This window comes from Crassostrea angulata, chromosome 5 (genome assembly GCF_025612915.1).
Source record: "Crassostrea angulata isolate pt1a10 chromosome 5, ASM2561291v2, whole genome shotgun sequence".
Classification (NCBI taxonomy): domain Eukaryota; kingdom Metazoa; phylum Mollusca; class Bivalvia; order Ostreida; family Ostreidae; genus Magallana; species Magallana angulata.
In genome coordinates, this window is record NC_069115.1 from 47,753,629 (window position 1) to 47,772,305 (window position 18,677).

The window sequence follows — 18,677 nt, forward strand, 5'->3', positions numbered from 1 at the left end:
ACTAAACTTTGGTCTATGTTGTGAATGGAAAGGGGTGCGCAACGCCGGAAAAATGTCCATTCCGAAGTTGTCCGTCCCACTGTTTATTATATTACAACATAGTAAAATACGTGTTTCTATTCAATTCTTTAAAAACTGCTGATCAATCTTATTTATGTATATATATTATATACATCCCATTTAAACAGTTTAAAATTACTTACATAAACGTTTTAAACATGCAAGTGCCCGTATTGGTTCAACATACAAAATAGGGCAATGATCTTGCAGAAAATTGCTGATCTATATTTTGAAATAAAATTGGTTATTTTTATTTATTTATTCTGATTATCATCTTATAGGCGAAATTAATGCTATTTTTTTAAAATTTGTTTTCAACAAACTATTCTCAGGTAATTGATTACAAATACATAACATGTGAAAACAGACTATAGTCTCCTGATCACTCAGGTGTGAAAATCAAAATGTTGGCCAGGTGGGAATTGAAAATTTCAGAATGTTTGCTAATTGGGAATAAACCTTTCACCCGATATTTCGATTGAATTCTTCAAAATGTTACATTGTCGTCTCGTGCGAAGGAAAGGGGGTACAATTTTTTCATCAACGGTTATGTTCATGCTGTAAAAATATACAGCACTACTGACAAAACCGTAGAAATTACGGCAAAATGTTACCGGTCTATGAAAAAGAGCGAAGACCCACACAGAGTAAACATGACCATAGATTGTAATAAATGTGCTACTGACGATAGCCATTGCTCTTGTCAAGCAGGGTGAGCGAAAATTGTTTATTGGTGACAAATAATTGATTTTTGTACAGTTGATTTATTAAAAATCGATTTGTATCACTGCCATCATTTCCGTAAATCGTGGCAAACTCAAACAAAGATGTCAACTTTGTTGTTCAATTAAAATGGATTAAATGTGCATAATTAAAGTGATCTAGGTAAATAAATGGTCATTATTCATATCTTAGCTACATGTTACTGTATATTCATCATGCTGGCATGATAAATGGGTAGTTGTTACTAGTTAAACAATATCTTTGTTCACGAGTAGACTTTCTGGGACTTGTGCTCATGCCACAGCGCTGGTGTACACTGTACAGCATTATAGATGCCTTGGATTGAATGAGGTCCCTGCTGAACTTCCATGTACAAGTTTGCCTCAACAGTGGCATTAACCAAAAGGCTCAAAAATTCAGCCTGAGCCAGTTTCAACCATGGTTTTTTCAAAGCCTAAACTTATCTACAATCTACAAGCCAAATCTTTTACTTGAAGTCCATTTCTTATTCTACATAAAAACAAAAACACTTGCTGATCAACAGGCAGTCTCTTAACCTCTTTTCTATTAGAGTCATAAGTAACAGGGTTAGCATTTGAGAGAGTTCCATTTCTAAACCTACACCAAGAAAGAAGAAACCAGTTATTGTTGACAAACCAAATCAAACGTATACAACAATTTCTTTAATTATCAATTTGATTTATTAGATTCAAAATCACAAATTTACATTCACAACAATATACAACATTTGAAAAGAAAAAAACCTGGTAACAAAATTGCTCTTTAATTTACATAGAATTCCTGATGTGTACCCTGAGGATGTTAAAAGGCTTAAAGCTGATCCACAACTGCCTTTATCATATTTTCTGCAGGAGGATATTAGTTTACAACAGTCTATTTGTGGAAATATTCAAGAGGGATCCATGCTCAAATACCATGTATGTCCTAAATACATATTGGATTCTTAAAAATTACTTTTTCTGAAAAATATACATGTACATGTATATAAATGTGCATACAAACAGAATTGAACATTTCAACAGAATGCTACACATAAAACAATTTAACACCATTCATCCATTACTAACATAACAAAAAAAAATCTATTTTATTGTCCAATATTGTATCACCAAGATGACTAAGCAAAAGTTGCTATGATCACATTAATACACCTAAGACATTGTTCAACTTGTATCAATGACTTAATTAATCATAATAATTCTTAATGGAAAGATTTGAATTATAAAACATTATTCAATGTATAAACAGTCACGCTCAATTATGAAAATAATACTTCTACCAGTATAATTCAGTCATGCTTATATCAAATTTAGTTTCATGCATTCATGCCCAAAAGTTTTCACAATCATTAATAACAAATCAGAATTGTTTGACCCAGTTATTTCCTATGTTTTTCAATATAGATAAAAAGCACAGTACACTGATACCCTCACAAAGCCTGATATACATCAGCCAGTTTCAAAAGCACAACTTTCAAATTAACAATACATACAGATACCTGCTATTGTTGTTTCACAAGGGTATCTTGAAAGATTGTAAGAAGAGAAGCACAAACCCAATATTCATTAATAGTGTGCAATAGACTGTCAGGATTTTTTCTACTGAATAGTTTGAAACATTTAATTTGGTTAATTGCCCTCTCCACATGTATCCTGTGAGCTGCAATCTTCCTTGTTAGAGTCGCATTAGCTGCACTCATTGAATGGGCACTAGTCGCAAATGGAGGAATATTTAGCTTAAGTCCCATTTCAGCTAGTTTGTCCTTGATTCGGAAACCTTTGTCTGCCATTATAGAGTCTCCTGAATGTAAATATCCTCGCTGCATCAGAGACTCTAGATACTAAAAAAATCCACTTTTGACACAAATATCATTGTCTGAAATAGATCCACAGTATAAATCTGAAAAATCTAAAAAGATTGGCCCTCTTGGATCACACACTACAAGAGATTTTAAAGTGTTTGCTGATTTATATTCACTGTAACATTGACTTTGGCATAACAATGATGATGGCTTTTGAATCTTAATTTCAGTACAATCAATAATAGCAACACAATTAGGAAACTCTTCCCTATATACAGAAGGCATGTTTTGAATAATTACACTTCTATGTGGCCAGTAACTAAGTGATCCGAGACGTAAATACATATACTTGGAGATGCCTTTAAGAATTGTTGATACACTTTGAATCTTTATATTAAATCTACAAGCCAAATCTTTTACTTGAAGTCCATTTCTTATTCTACATAAAAACAAAAACACTTGCTGATCAACAGGCAGTCTCTTAACCTCTTCTCTATTAGAGTCATAAGTAACAGGGTTCACATTTGAGAGAGTTCCACTTGGGAACAAAAATGAAATCAACATCAAAAATCGCAAATATGTTATTCCTGTGTAGTACTGGAACAGGTTTTCGATTTTAGAATTAGACACAGATTCCACATTGAATTGTGATTTGACTGCAAGGCTGCTAAAGTTTCATGGAGTTTCCGATTCTCCTGTTCTAACTGGTGTATCCTTGCAACCATAGCCAGCATATCCATTGACGAAAATACTGTAAAATAAAATATTAGCATAAACAACCTACATTGTCATTTGTTCCAAAAATCTTAAGATATTTAGTGTTACACTTTTGAGATCTCTGACATTATTTACATTCCTTATGATATTAAAGCTATAAATTCATAGAAATTAACCAGTGAGATAATAATTTAGTTTCAGCATTTCAAGGATCATCCTAGTAAGGTCGATGAAGGGAAATGTGGTCACACAGTATTTCCAAAAATAGTTAAAAAAAACGAGCAAAACCTGTTTGATTTGCCTTTCTAGATCATCGACAGAAAATGGTACACTTGTTGGAAAAGTACTGCAAATGATTATGGAAATGAACATGTTAGCGTAAAGTGTAGTTACGAGATTTCTCTGGGTTAGAATGAAAATTCTTTTAAACTTTATACATGTTGAAATACAATCTCGCCATGTATCTTCAAAAAACACAATTGTTCGATTCAAAAGGGTCAAACAGAGAGTCCTATATCTGGCTAATATTGCGAAAATAGCGCGAAGAATTATAACGGTAGAACATATATTGTCTCCCGTAATATTTTCTCGCGAACTCTATTCAACGAAATAAAATCTAAGGGCTGGTGAAAACAATTGTATTTTCTCAAAAAGAATAATATAAGTTTCATATTTTGTGTTATTTTAAATTTTATTCTTTTTTTATAATACATGTTTGTGATGTACATGCACATGTCACATTGTAGGAACGTAAGTGTACAGTTTTGGGTAGTGATGTTGGTGGAAGCGAGAGAACAAGTAGCACTGCGAACAGTATTTTGATCGTACAATGTATATTGTAGACGGAAAATACGTAAATAACTTATATCTGGAGGGACAGTATCACGATTTTTATACGGTTGTTAACTAGAATAAATTAATCTTTGATTTGATTTGAACATATTTTATTTTGCAAATATACATTTACATAAATGGATTAGGCAGCAGGCAATGCCTATGTAAGCCTTCTCCATAAGTTAATCTTTATGCTGTTCATTTCAATCTTAAAATCTTAAAATATTTTTAAAAAAAACGTTGGTGAGAAATCACAATATCACATTTGCATGGATAAACTCAAACGATATTACAAATACGTGTAAATTTTCATTAAAAAGTCGTCATATATTCTGTTATTCTAATAACTCTAACTTAGTGCATTTAATATGAAAAATCCCGAGAGTTCCAAATGACAACATGGTGTGTAAATTCGAAGCGAGTAAAAACGTTGGTGAAAAAGTGTTAAATTCTTACTTTAAAATAAATTAAAGTTTTAGATGAAAGGTATTTACAGCCTCAAAATGGTTTGTTATGAATAATTTGACTGTTATTTTCAATGCAGCTTCATTAATTTTCTCAAAAATCGTTTTGGAGCGATTCTGCAATTTTTTGGTACATTACAGGTATATGGGAGGAGTTTTAACTGTTGTGGTGAAGGCCTGTCCCGAGACACAGTAAGGTTATTCTTACTAAGCAGAGTGTAGTGAAATTAATAGCATTATTGTAGGCTTAAAGCTTGGTTATGTAAATGTCAACAATACGTAAAGGTCCGATATCATATGCAATGTCAACCCGTGCACGCAGTCTAGTTTTTATATTAAAGGTTTTGATATCAAACGCATATACTGTAAATATATTATATATAAAGTTTCTAGTTCCACTTGTCAATATAAATACTTGAATCCAAATACTTGTACTAGAACTCTGCTTTTAAATTTCATAAATCAAAAACCTATACAATTATTTTCAAAATAGCACTCGTGTGCATATGGCAGCTATGTAAAAGGATGTGCAATGTCGATTAAAAAACTTCTAATTGCAAAAAATTGCAGCAAAAATATTTGTTTTTCATTTTTGAAATTTTTTGAAATGATGTGTTCATTCATACAATGGTCATTCAATTGAGTTAACTTACCATTACAAACCAAACCAATACTTAATCATAAAACTACGCGTACAGTAAAATTTTAAATATATGCTTTAAATTGCGTTACGCCTACAGTTTGAAATAATGACAACTCATGATATTCTGAGGATTGTTTCTACTTTTATTTGCAATGATATAAAATTATCAGATTATTCTCTTAAAGTATATATCTACCTCGACATCTTTATCGGACACTTTAAATATTTTGTTCAGACGTCATTTATTTGAAGAAACTGAGAGAGAGAGAGAGAGAGAGAGAGAGAGAGAGAGAGAGAGAGAGAGAGAGAGATATAAAAGATACATTTCATTTGTAGTTCACTAATATGTTATCTATAGTGGCATAGATCTGCCGCCACTTGTCAGATAATTATGTTAACTTCTCATATGATACTGTCGACTTGTCAGATATTTATGTCAATTTGTCAGATCTTTATGTTGACTTGTCAGAAAATAACCATAGTGACTAGGACTCAATATTATGTTGTCAAAGCGTGTTATTGCCAATAACTGCCATTTACTTGTCATTTTCCTTCATTCTTATACAGAGCTCTCCTTTAAAAGGAAATCAATACAGTCTACAAATAACCACGACTATAGAACCCTCTTAAAATATATTTAGTTATACATGTACACATGTATAATTATACCAGTAGTGTAGATTATTATACGCGAGTACTTAATTCCGCGATTCAACGATTTTCTATCAAATCGTGAGAACATAAAATCGCGAAAACCGAAATTTCATCATATTTCGTGTAGTGTACATATGTCCAAAAATTAAAAGCGAGATTTTAGAATTCGCGAGACGCGCTTCTCGTGATTTTACGCGAATATTTATTCCTCGCGTTTAATTAGGAATTTACAATTTTTAAAAATTCGACCCCCACTAATTGTGGCCTCATCTTACACCCCCCCACACCCACCTCCCGGGATCATAATAAGAAGAAATTTTATTTTACCCTTTAGTCTGTACCAATATATTTTTGATATTTCTAAATACCTCCTTGTTCAGAAGATGAAAAATCCCAATATTTTCCTTTATGAAACGCTCCTTTACCTTTTCAAGTTTAAATATACGGCTTAAAATAAAAAGTCGACGTGAATTTAGCATTGCTAAAGAGAAGAAGGTACCCGGATGATGACGTTGAAAAATTGAATGAAATATTCCGAGCGACTTTCAGGTGGACACAATAAAAATGTCTAAATGCCATATTATAAATCTGCGTAGGAAATCCGTTTCCGTTCCAGTAAACTTTAACAAGAATAAAATGATAATGTGTGAATGCAATTATCCCTTCTATCAATTTCAGTTGCACTTATTTCATCTCAGGTATGTGTATTTTTATTAAAACTCGTCCAAATGTGCGACATAAATATCTTGAAACCGACTATACATGAGGAAGCTTCCACATAAATTATAGCTTTTCTAGCCAACTGGTTTTTGAGAAGATTTTTAAAGTATATAAAAACTTGATACCCGCTTCCAATGTGGACCCTTTTTGTCACAATTACTTGAGCAATTTGCAATTTGGAAATCTACACTATCTTGGGATGCATTCAAAAAAGGTCGCAACAATCCTGGCCGGTTGACCTTTAAATGGAAGATTTTTAAAATATTTTTCTCTACATATTTCTATGTAAATTCGACCCTCCCCCATTGGGTCCCCACCCTACCCCCTAGAATCATGATTTAAACTAATGATTCAGTATTAGAATGTTTTGAATGGTTTCAACAAAGAAATTATAATGAACAGAAAATTTAATTTTTTGTAGTTGGATACGGAAGTTTTATTTTTAAAAATCTTGTCTCACTCGTTAAATAATTTCCGTATCCAACTACAAAACATTGAATATCCTCCATATAAGTAGGTATAAACCTCCAAATTGTATAAAGTTACCTGTACGTGTCTAGAAAGTAACATACTTTTAATAAATAAGATAATCGAGGTGAGTACATATGCGTAGTGCATTTATCCTGCGCATACATTTCAACTCCTGTGTTATCTTTGTTATCTATGGTTTCATGCAGTATACTGAAATCCAGACCAAAGATGACGTCCAAGGTAAGCACTTAATTTGATACGATTTTCGTTTTGATGTGAGGAACGCGGTTAGATTAATTAACGTCATGGCGCGTTGAACCATTTGGCGGAAACTTTATATCTGAAAACTTTGTTTAAAGGGTACCTGCAGCCCAGCCGATGTGAAACATATGTTAAAGGGTTTATTTACCAAAATTTAATGCAAAAAACCGCATCGAAATCGGTGCAAAAATAACGGAGTTACGCCTCTTCAAAGTGGCTATTTTTACCTGCTTTGGGAAATCTAATCAAGAGAAAACAGAATTAGGCGATAACGAGGCTTCAGCGGAAGTGACGTCACGAGGTCAACAGGAGGGAAATTTCCTTTCAAAGCTATACAAATTAAATTCGATTTTTCAGCCAAAATGATTGATATAGGTCTGATGTTTTGACTTATCTTGTTATTTTAAGTATTGTAGATCTAGAAATTTGTATCCGTTATTATTCTATTACAATCAGATTTCTTTTAAAAGGATTTTAAAATTTGTTATTCTCGTCGCCTTTTTACCGATGAATATGATATCTTAAAACGCTTACATAGGCAAATTCATGTTCATTATTCATTTTTTGATTACATAATATCCTTTCACACACAAGTGATCCGAGACAATGACACAGGTAAACAGGTTAACTAACGAAGCCACTGCTCCAGACACACGTGTATCTGGGGTATGTATACACAAGGTACACGAGTCTGGTGAACGAAGAGAGGGTTTCACACCTCTAGGCGGGTAAATTGATTTGTGTATAATTAGCTACTCAATTGTTAAAAGATAAAACAGAGAAATGAATTAGACTGTGTAAAATCAAGCATTCGTCAGCTAAAACATGTGTATAGTCCGTCCATCAGTGATCAAAGAATCATGCATGAGACTATTAAATAGTAAAACTAATGTTCGAAGTAAATGCCTTTATTGTTACTTATCTAATCACTTAATAATGACTAAATTTATAATTCAGCAATTGAAACCTTTTTTATGTGAACAAGTTATTATTTCGGAAGTAATTACGTTGTTCTTTATAATTTCTTATTCAATAAAGTGCAACGTTCTTTCGAGCGCTATGGTCAGCAATTAAACGCTTTATAACTCCGTAATATTGACAACGAATCATTATGAAATCTGAATAAACTGGAACATTTTGACAAAGGATGTAAATAAATGTAAAATTAAATTCCATTATCGTATTTTTAAAAGAATACGAGACAGACTTAATCATGCAGCCATCTTGGACTTTCGCCTTGATCCGTTTATAATCCCGTGTTTGTTTGTTAAAGAATGCATACTATTTTGATTGTTATTGGTCCGATATCAATATTATTGAATAATCGGGCGACATCATTTGTAATTTTATGCCTTATACGAGGAATAGACCCCGAGTTACCTTTTACGAAATATCATTATGTATTATCAATATTATTAATCAGTTAATAATGTCACTGAGAAATCATTCGAAAGAATGACAATATTAACAAAATATGTTTCTTATAACAATAATGCTTTGATTAATTGTCATTTTGCTACATATGGTGTGCATTTATATGTAAAATGTGTTACACATTTGACGAAATTCATGAAGCAAACAATTGTCCGAATTCGGCATTTTTGTTCGATAAAATACGGGTTAAACTCAACCAACAGTATAATTAGTCATCCAGGGTTGATAAGGAAATAAAACAACAGAAAAAAATGTTCATATATCGATGAAACAATGCAAGAAAACGAACAGTTTTCATACGATATTCTGTTTCTCATACAGCGGCGTTGACCCCGTGACGTCACAGTTCATCTCGCGCCAAATCGGCTTGATTCAAAACTCGTTCAGGTGTGAAATCGGGTTTTCCCCAAATATCTCGAAAACTACTTATGCGATCGCTGTAAAATTTTCAGGATGATGTTTTTACACATAGATCTCCATTATATCAAAAATTGACCGGCACTGCAGGTACCCTTTAATATGCAAATGAATATGCAACACGACAGATGGAGAGTTATTTTTTAAACAATTAAAATATTGTGTTCTACGTCTACAAGTTAAATGGACGGGGGGGGGGGGGGGCATTTTTTTCTTCAAAATAGTTTTTGTCAATGATTGGATGGGTTTTAGAAACGATGTAACTTTCTTGGATTTACTATCATTTATCTGCTGTGTTGGATGTAGTGCTGCAGGGTTTTTTTTTAAAGATGCAGATGTTATGCATTCTGTATAAACGACACACGTGTTCGATGAGCATGCGAAGTAAAGGCAGCCCTATCTGTACAAAATAATACGGATACCTTGGAAATTCTTTCAAAGAATAAATATATTTTGTGTTTTTGAAGTTAATTTGTTTCTTATATGTGTGGGTTGCCCCATCCTGGGAAAATCAATCATAATACCCAGTGAAAACATATTTTTAATGTCAAATGAAAACGTTATAAACCTCCTAACTACAGAGACTATGCGTTTGTCCGTTTGGCGACCAAGGGGCATAACTATTGATAAGTGTCAGATTTAGTATTATGTTAAATGTACGGCGAACTGGTGTGAAAACGCTGCGTGATGATTTAATATACAAACACAAATGTACTTGTGCCATTCAGTCAACTGAGTAATAACTGAAAAAGTGGCTGAATGGAATAGCTATGTCATTGCCATTTTATTACTTTTGAGTTGCCTTTCAGTCGCCTTTTAATTGACTGAATGATGGAAATTTATTCCATATTTTATGAGGAATGGAACAAAAATGTAGATATGATTTATTTATTCTGAAAAGTGTATTTCTTTCAGACATCAAATGTATGCGACGAGAAAAGAACACCGCGAAGATGTATCTTATGGATATGTTTATTTATTTTTCTCTATGCTACTATATATTGCATACTTGCACAGCCGAGGTTCACATATATAAACAAGCTGAAATGGATTGGAAGCAAATATACGGAACATTTTCAGCCTGTTGTTCCAGGGAAAAGTTACGTCTTCGTCTTTTCTGCGTTTAAGTTAAGTTCCGACAATGATAAAGTGTCTATCGTTTCCATCGTAGACAAGTACTCGCCATTACATGAATTTAAGTGCATTCTTAGGGGAAAGGGGAATTCGACGGAGAAATGGACCTATGCAACGTTGGAAGAATATCCAGAGAGTCATAATCGAAGGTAAATAGGTAAAGTTAAGGACGACGTTTACTCAGAATGAAAAAAAAGTTCACTGATGACACTGAGAAACCATCTATTGTAAATTAAAGACCATTGATTGTAGTGTTATATTTCATTTTCAAAGAAGTACATGTAAATCAATGACCTACTTTTTGAGTTAATGGTAATTGAATATTTTTTGAAAAATTAGGAAAACACTCTTAAAATTTTACACTATGATTAACATTTTTCATAATTATGAAAATATTACAAATAATTGAATTCTGAGAAAAATGAGGCACAGCTTATGAATGGGGATAGTACAAATAGATACAAAGCAATAAGTTTTAAGTGAACAATGTTTAAAAACAAAATATTCCAGTCCGAATTTCCTATATCAGTTTTCAAATCCCTAACCATTTCTTAATTCAATTCAACAAACTACTGAATGATGATATAATACTGAAACAACTTATAGTATTTACATATAACTAATTGAATTGACGTTATTCTGCTGGGGTAAAATTTATACAAAGTCAATGATCAAAATTATGAGATACGGTGGTTTTTAACCTTTTTAAGCATTTTTCAATATTTTGTATTCGTTCCTTACGATAATCTGAATGAATACATGAGATAAAACCAAAAGAAAATATGCAAAAATATATAAACTAACAATTAAATTCTTAACTTTAAAAATCAGAGTACTGCCAAGAATGATTAAGCGGAAAACAAAATAAACCCAAAATAATTAATCAGAATTTCCTCTGTTTGCTATATATTCATTTTTGTTTGAGCCTGATTTCATTATATAGTAAAATATTGAATGCTATGTCAATGAGATAATTCATTTGAAAAATACTTTTCATGTTTAGGACAAATTTTACATATGACAACAAACTTTATAACAATCCGAATTTGACAACCCACACCCTAAGTAAACACCATCCTTTAGGAGGCTGGATGGTCAAGAAATTAACCATCAAAGCTACCTAAAATTTTTAGAAATGGTATTTTTGACTATTATCTATTATTGAGTAAAGAAATAAATTTACATGTATGATGTTTTCCCTTAAATTTTGGTTTTTTTCCTATATCATTCTTTAAATAGAGCTCTTCTTCTAAAGCAGATCATAGCAGTCAAAAAATGGCCAGGACTATCGAGCCCTAAAATTTTATATCATAGGCAAATCCGTTCTAGCTCGCTACTATTCAATATATGGTATCATTTGTTTAAACAATATCTTTTAGGTTCTCGGCGGCTGTTTTCCATTGTGATGTTGAGCAGAGTCAAGAGCCTGACACTGTTAGTTTAGTCGCAGACGGCCAACAGACGCCAGCTAACGTATTGCCGATCATATCTGAATCACATCCTAAACGTACGTTCACAGTGTGCGTGTCTCCTTTACATTCTAGATATAGCAAAGCGTACCAGCTCGTGGAAATGGTGGAAGTAAATCTGCTTTTAGGAGCTGACCATTTTTTCTTTTATAACTATAGCACAAACTGGAATGTCGATGCTGTGTTGAACCATTATCAATCTCATGGACTTGCAACAGTTTTACAGTGGCCCCTACCCGCGGTACTGCAGGATGATAATCAGACAGAGCCGATTCACTACTATGGCCAAATAGCAATGCTTAATGACTGTTTGAAAAGAAATCATGGAGCCAGCAGGCATGTAATCTTTCATGATCTGGACGAACTCATCATTCCAAATAGTCATAAATCATGGAAGGACTTGTTGAACTCGCTGCCGGCCAATATGTCTGCCTACATGTTTCGTTCGTCATATTTTCATTTAGAATGGCCAAATGTGGAATCCAATTCAAAGCTGGTTAACAAGATTGCAAAACGTTACAAGGCGAATTCCTTTCTTAAACAGTATAGAGAAGAGCGAGTTTTCAGTCCGAATACTAGGTCCAAGTATCTAGTTGATCCCTTACAAGTTCACAGTGTTGGTATTCATCGTGTATGGGCATTCAGGGATAGAGGCAGACAACACTTTGTACCACCAAACGTTGCTCTTGTTCATCATTATCGTGAAGGGATACTCGAACGGCAAAACAGCCGTCTTAAGGATAACAGTACACTGAAATTCATAGCCGCTCTTAATCAGATTGAGGAAACATGGAAACTGCTACCTCATATTCCCCTCGGACCAATCACATAAAACCATGACATGCGTATGTTTATTGATTGTAATGACACATTTAATTACCGAAACACTGCTTACCATATTTATCTCATACGTGTGGTGTATATTACCCGTATGATTAACCTTTGCTATATCAAACTGGTGATGCTTTATCAAATACTTTCGATCCGAACTTAGCTCCTTGCTTCAACGCTTCAGTGACCTAATTTTGAAGATTTGCTAGTACTTTCAACATAACTATATCTACTATAAAAATTGATATAAAATGGATTTTGTCAAAGATTTAAATTACAAATATGAAGGAAACCACATAACTGCGTAGCATAGGCGTCGGATCTCGTTCAAATGATTATATTTGCTCGGCAAGCCTCGCGAATATATACACCATTTCAACTCGTTAGATAAAGCAAATTTAAAATCACACAATATAGGCATCCTCTATAAACATATATGATAATCTATTACACAAAAAGAAACGAAATACAATGTTGTCTCAATATGTGTATGTGAACGTATTGTTTGTATACATCTACATGTAGCTAGTAATTTTGATTCTTTTGAATTTTTTTTTTATTGATGCAGTCTTTTGAATTTCTTATAAATGGTACTTTGTCATATGAAGTACGATAAAAGGTTTGGTTTTCTAAAGGTTAATGCTTCACATTATCTGTAATAACGATACAACCAATGCACCATAATAATGTCACTTTTTCAAGTAATTTTCATGTGAAAATCAGTAGTAAGAATATTACTTCTAAAATGATATTTTAAATTTGTATCCAAATTATCGTAAATTAAAAAGTTATCTATTAATAATGAACAACTTGTAATAGAAAATTTTAAACTTTTTTTTTGTCACCAATTAATGATGACAAAACATAAAATGGTTCAAGAACAAGAAACTTAAAAAAAAGATATATCGTTCAGAGTTGTCGTGGCAAATTTGTTTTATTCTTTCACAATTTCTGTCTTCAAATACATCAAACTATATAACGTAATTTTTATTTCTGTCTGGTGACTCATAAAAAAGGGTCATTGATAATTTATTTATTTTCTGGAGATAGAAAGGGTCTCAGAAAGACCTCTACATTGAAAATCGAACTTGTCCAAATGAGGGCATTGAATTTCTAAAAAAAAAAAATGCACTGAATATCCCAATAGGCAAGGGTACACAAAACACACTCCTTTACAATATTCATGTTATTTTCATCTTATATATATATATCTATATATATAAGCAGTATAAGACAAATCAACTGACACAAAATTTCCCGATCTACAGTTGACACTCAATTACCTGGAATTACAAATAAAATTTAGTTAGGCCTCACTATAGTCTGCCCAAAACTCCCGTTTATACTACGTTTTGCTTAGTGTTTCGATATTCATAAATGCATACATAGCAAAAATACAGTTATTCCCCAATGGAAAAAAATCAAATAACATTTTTTTTATAAAAGGCTCCATCATTCCCCTCAGGTTTTAATAAAAGTTTAAATCAAAAAATAAATTACGGGATGTTTGCATTGCAAATGACATAGCCATAGGCATACCAATTTCCATGATATATTAAAACTTATAGTACCACAACAACTTAGTGACACAGTGAAAATCACTGGAACTTATAAATGTCATTCATTAGTTGGTCGTAGCCATTCTAATACCAAATTTATCAAATTTATCTTTTTCAATGTTCGAAGTTAACCTTACTTAATATATTGTAGATAAAAATTTCATATTAAAAGTTTTAATGCAAATATGTTGATTAATTCGTTGGTAATTCAGCCTCAATAGATTATTTTAAAAAACAATGTTAAAATAACACCATGTTTTCCATATTAAAGCAAAAAGTTCCGTTTAAAACATTAGGAATGCCAAGACTAGAAAACAAATGTTAGTAAAAGAGGAATTTTGTGAAATTACATTAACATTCTGCGACCTGCTTTTATGCTAAGAATTTATCACAAGTAATCCCAAAAAAGTATCTATTCTCTTTATCATAGAATAACCCTATTTAAATTATCATTAACTATTATTAAAATGCATTTTGTATCATATTGTATCTTGTTTAAAAAAATGTGTGCATATTGTTATAATAGCTAAATCTATACAAACGTACAAGTAGTGATACATACGTATACATTTCATTGAAGTACATTTATTATAAAAAAAAAATGGTAAAGTCTGCTAGATGCTGCTACAAGTTTGTTTGCATCCTTTTCAATTTAGTATAGTTCACTGAAGCTACACTTCTCTCTCTGTATACAACATCAGTTCTCTTAGTTGCATTTAAAAACTCAAAACTCCTTAAAATTAATTTTATTTTCCTTTTATATTGATTTCATTTTCTAAGTTATTGAACCAACTTAATGGTGAATGATCAAGTCATCATTTTTTAGTTTCGTTTGCAACTTATATTTCAATCACACGCTGTTTATAAGGCTTTAAACGACGTCCATGTTTTGTTTTTTTTGTTTTTTTTTGCTTTCAGAAGAAAGCGAATGTCACAATCACCTTATTGTGAGTAACATAGAATTGTTGCAATGGCTTGATCATGGAACTGATACGAGTATATGGTGAGATGTTTGTGCTGTTTAACGAAGAATTTGGACAATGTCCATGTGACCCATTCTTTGAGCCATTTCAACTGGGGAACGACCATATTTATCAGCGATTGTTTTGTCACCCCCCTTAAGTAACAAATGATTGACGATCTCGATATGACCATATTTGGCAGCACGATAAATTGGCGTCTGGTGTACAACATTAGAATCGTTGATATAACATTTGTTTGTACATATTAGCCTTTTAACAACGTCAAAGTGGCCGTTTTCAGCTGCCCAGAGAAGCGGTGTCTCGCCATTTACATCTTTTAAGTTGACATCAGCTCCATGATTAAGAAGATACTTCACAACTTTCAAATGATTTCTTTTACAAGCACGAAGCAACGGAGTTTGCTTTTTATTGTTTCTACAGTCAACGTCAGCTCCCTTCTCAACCAGCAACTGAACAATATTCAAATAACCACGTTTCGAAGCACAATAGAGCGAGGTTTTATCGCGATCTGCTTTATGGTGAATATTTGCTCCGCGCTCCACTAGAAGTTGTGCAATTGCAAAATACCCTCCTTGTGAAGCCCAGTATAAAGCAGTTTGTTTATTTTTACAAGAGCTGTTAACGTCGGCCCCTTCCTGAAGAAGGATACGAACGACTTCGAGATGCCCACGCTGTGCAACAAAATAAAGAGGAGATTCACCATTCTCATCAGAAAGATTAACGTCTGCATTATTAGCGATCAGTTCTTTCAGAACATCTACGTGATTCCTCTTTGCTGCCCGAAATAACGCCGATTTTGATTTGACTGTAGGTGTGTTAATAGATGAACCACAACCACATTTGATGAGATACCTTACCATCTCAACATGACCACGCTTGGAAGCACAGTACAATGGCGTTCGTCTACGAACATCTTCAATGTGGGTATCAGCTCCATAATTTACTAATTCTTTCGCAATATCAACATAGCCTGCTTGCGCCGCACAGTGAAGAGCTGCTTTTTCTTTATCATTTTTGTTGTTTGGGGATGCTTTATTTTTAAGTAAAATTATGACAATATCAAAATGTCCTCTTTTAGAAGCCCAATATAAGGGTGTGCATCCTTTCCAATCTGTTTTATTAACATTTGCATGCTTCTCTATCAAAACTTTACAAATGTCAGTATGTCCTCTTTTCGCTGCTCTATAGAGTGATGTCTTGTTGTGGTGTGTTGTTATGTTTACGTTGGCGCCTTTCTGCAACAGACATTGGACAATTTGGAAATAACCTCGCTTTGAAGCACAGTAGAGTGGAGATTTTCCTTTAGTGTCACACTGGTTAATATCTGCTTCTTTGTTGACGAGAGTTTCGGCTATGTTACAAAAGCCATTTTGAGCTGCCCAGTACAATGGCGATTTTCCTTCGTTGTCGCATATGTTTACGGATGCTTTTTCCTCAATTAAAATACCTACTATTTCCGAGAACCCCCTTTTTGCTGCGTAGTAGAGAGGACTTTTTACCCTTATAGTACATTGGTTTATTTGTACGTTTTTACCAAGTAGAAAAGTTACTATTTTATAATTTCTGCTCATTGTGGCAGCGATTAAAGGTGTTATACCATTTTCATTGCTACAATTAAGATCTGCTCCATTGTTAACTAAATACATACAGTCGGAATAAAATCCAAATCGGCATGCTAGCACTAATGGCATGCTTCCATTTTGGTCCTTGAAATTGACTTCAGACCCTTTTTCGACCAGTTTTCTTATTGCTGCAGAAAAACCTTTGTAACAGGCTATTGTTAGAGGAGTGAATTTCCTGTGTTTGTTGAAGAATGTTTGGTCTTTACCAGATTTAGATAAGCAATTGTTGTTTATATTTTTTGAATCTACATAATGCAATACAATATTGAAACAATCCACATTCTCACTCAAAATAGCAAGCGTCAAGAGTCGTATTTGTTCTACACCGTCAAATACCGATTCCGATTTTACTTTTTTAATGCTCTTCTTTATTTCTAGTATATCTGGCAAAATTCGAGATATCCCATAGCCGATTACCCAACTGATGGCCTTCATTTTTATTTCATACTGGATTTTTTTTTCAATAATCTTTTCTGATCGATCCCCTAAAAGCTTCTGTCGAAACCATTCCGACTCGTTATATTCTAAAGGAATGTAACTTTTTTCATTCTCTGATAGTTTGGTTCCGTATATACCTGTAACGTTTTCGGCATTTTTTGATCCCCAAAACAATTTTTCGATGTCTAACATTCTAAGTTCTTGCAAACTTCGCTGAAACGTATTGCAGAACGATAAATTCTCCCAACAAGCATTAGTAAAAACATCGAAGTTTTTCATGTCGCGAATGCCAGCAAGTAATCTTTCTTGGAGCGTATTGATATCAACAGGAAGACTTAATCCAGTTTGGCATTCCTCGTTCATTTCATTTACCAGCGGTACCTTTTCTGCGATGTAATTATACCCCATATTTGCCAATAAGGTATTTTTGTTATTTCTTCCGAAATGATACGCCACTATTTCATAAACAAACGTGTGACGAAAACTGTACATATCACAGTCACCCCTCTGAAACCAGCGTGTGTTTTTCACTAGATTTTCAATTTCTTCAACAAGGTTTTCAAATGAAAAATGTTCATCACAATGTTGTGTACATGCCTGCTTCACTAATGTCAGCTTTTTGTTAATGTTTGTGTTTTTGACATAATCAAGAGGACATCGGACCCGACCATTCAAGGCAAGAAACACAAGAGAGCAATAAGTAAGGAGTTTGTTATTTTGTAAATTATCAAGGAAACTAAGGAACGATTTGTTAGGATCAACGAAAAAATGAAATGGAGAATCTTGCAGCTCAGGAAAATCAGAAAAAAGTACACAAAGAAGTGGATAAGAATGGTGCTTACATTTCAGCGCCTTATCCAAATGTTCAGCTAAAGGTGTTTTACATGTATTCTGGAAAATACCATTCTTTTCAGCATCATTAAGAGAGAGTATAGGGTCGTTTAGATCAATTACATGAAACACGACCGAAAAGTTGAATTTTTCTATTTTCCTGTACACTGCGTTTCTGCTGGTCATGAGCAATTTTGAATGCCTATGTCTCAACAGGACCTCAACGTCATTGTAGTCTTTCAAGATATCAATGAATGAAATGTCACAGTTGAAAATTCCAAAAGCGTCGTCAAAAAGGTAGAGTGTTTTTGATTCCAAGGATGGATCTGGATCTATTTCACTGAACTTTGTTATTGATTTTAAGACATAATCATGCTGCTGTAGACTCCTACCGACGTGGTTCATTAATGCCGATTTTCCACACCCTGTTTCTCCATGAATTAATACGCATTGATGCTTAGTTATGGCGTCCCTAACAAAACGGAACATTCTTGTATCCGAATAAAAGTGACCATCCACACATTTTGTCATTAATTAAAGAAGAAACAACCAATAATGTTCATGACATGACGAGATATGAAAATTATAGG

General features: G+C 33.2%; 2 protein-coding genes across 3 annotated transcripts; one reads left to right on the forward strand and one right to left on the reverse strand.

The window, feature by feature from the left end:
- Nucleotides 1-7,191: 7,191 nt before the first annotated feature.
- On the forward strand, nucleotides 7,192-13,834 carry LOC128182711 (beta-1,4-galactosyltransferase galt-1-like). 2 transcript variants are annotated; one of them, XM_052851441.1, is made up of 4 exons: nucleotides 7,192-7,348; nucleotides 10,136-10,503; nucleotides 11,734-11,861; nucleotides 11,983-12,122. In XM_052851441.1, exons 1-4 carry the CDS (start codon nucleotides 7,301-7,303, stop codon nucleotides 12,009-12,011), a joined length of 573 nt encoding a protein of 190 aa, XP_052707401.1. In that variant the 5' UTR covers nucleotides 7,192-7,300; the 3' UTR covers nucleotides 12,012-12,122. The 2 variants fall into 2 exon arrangements, with proteins under 2 accessions (XP_052707401.1, XP_052707400.1); XM_052851440.1 differs by having other exon boundaries at nucleotides 11,734-13,834.
- Nucleotides 13,835-15,100: 1,266 nt separating this feature from the next.
- On the reverse strand, nucleotides 15,101-18,619 carry LOC128186275 (ankyrin-1-like). The gene has a single exon (XM_052856070.1). The coding sequence runs from the start codon at nucleotides 18,616-18,618 to the stop codon at nucleotides 15,235-15,237; it is 3,384 nt and encodes a 1,127-aa protein (XP_052712030.1). The 5' UTR covers nucleotide 18,619; the 3' UTR covers nucleotides 15,101-15,234.
- Nucleotides 18,620-18,677: the final 58 nt, after the last annotated feature.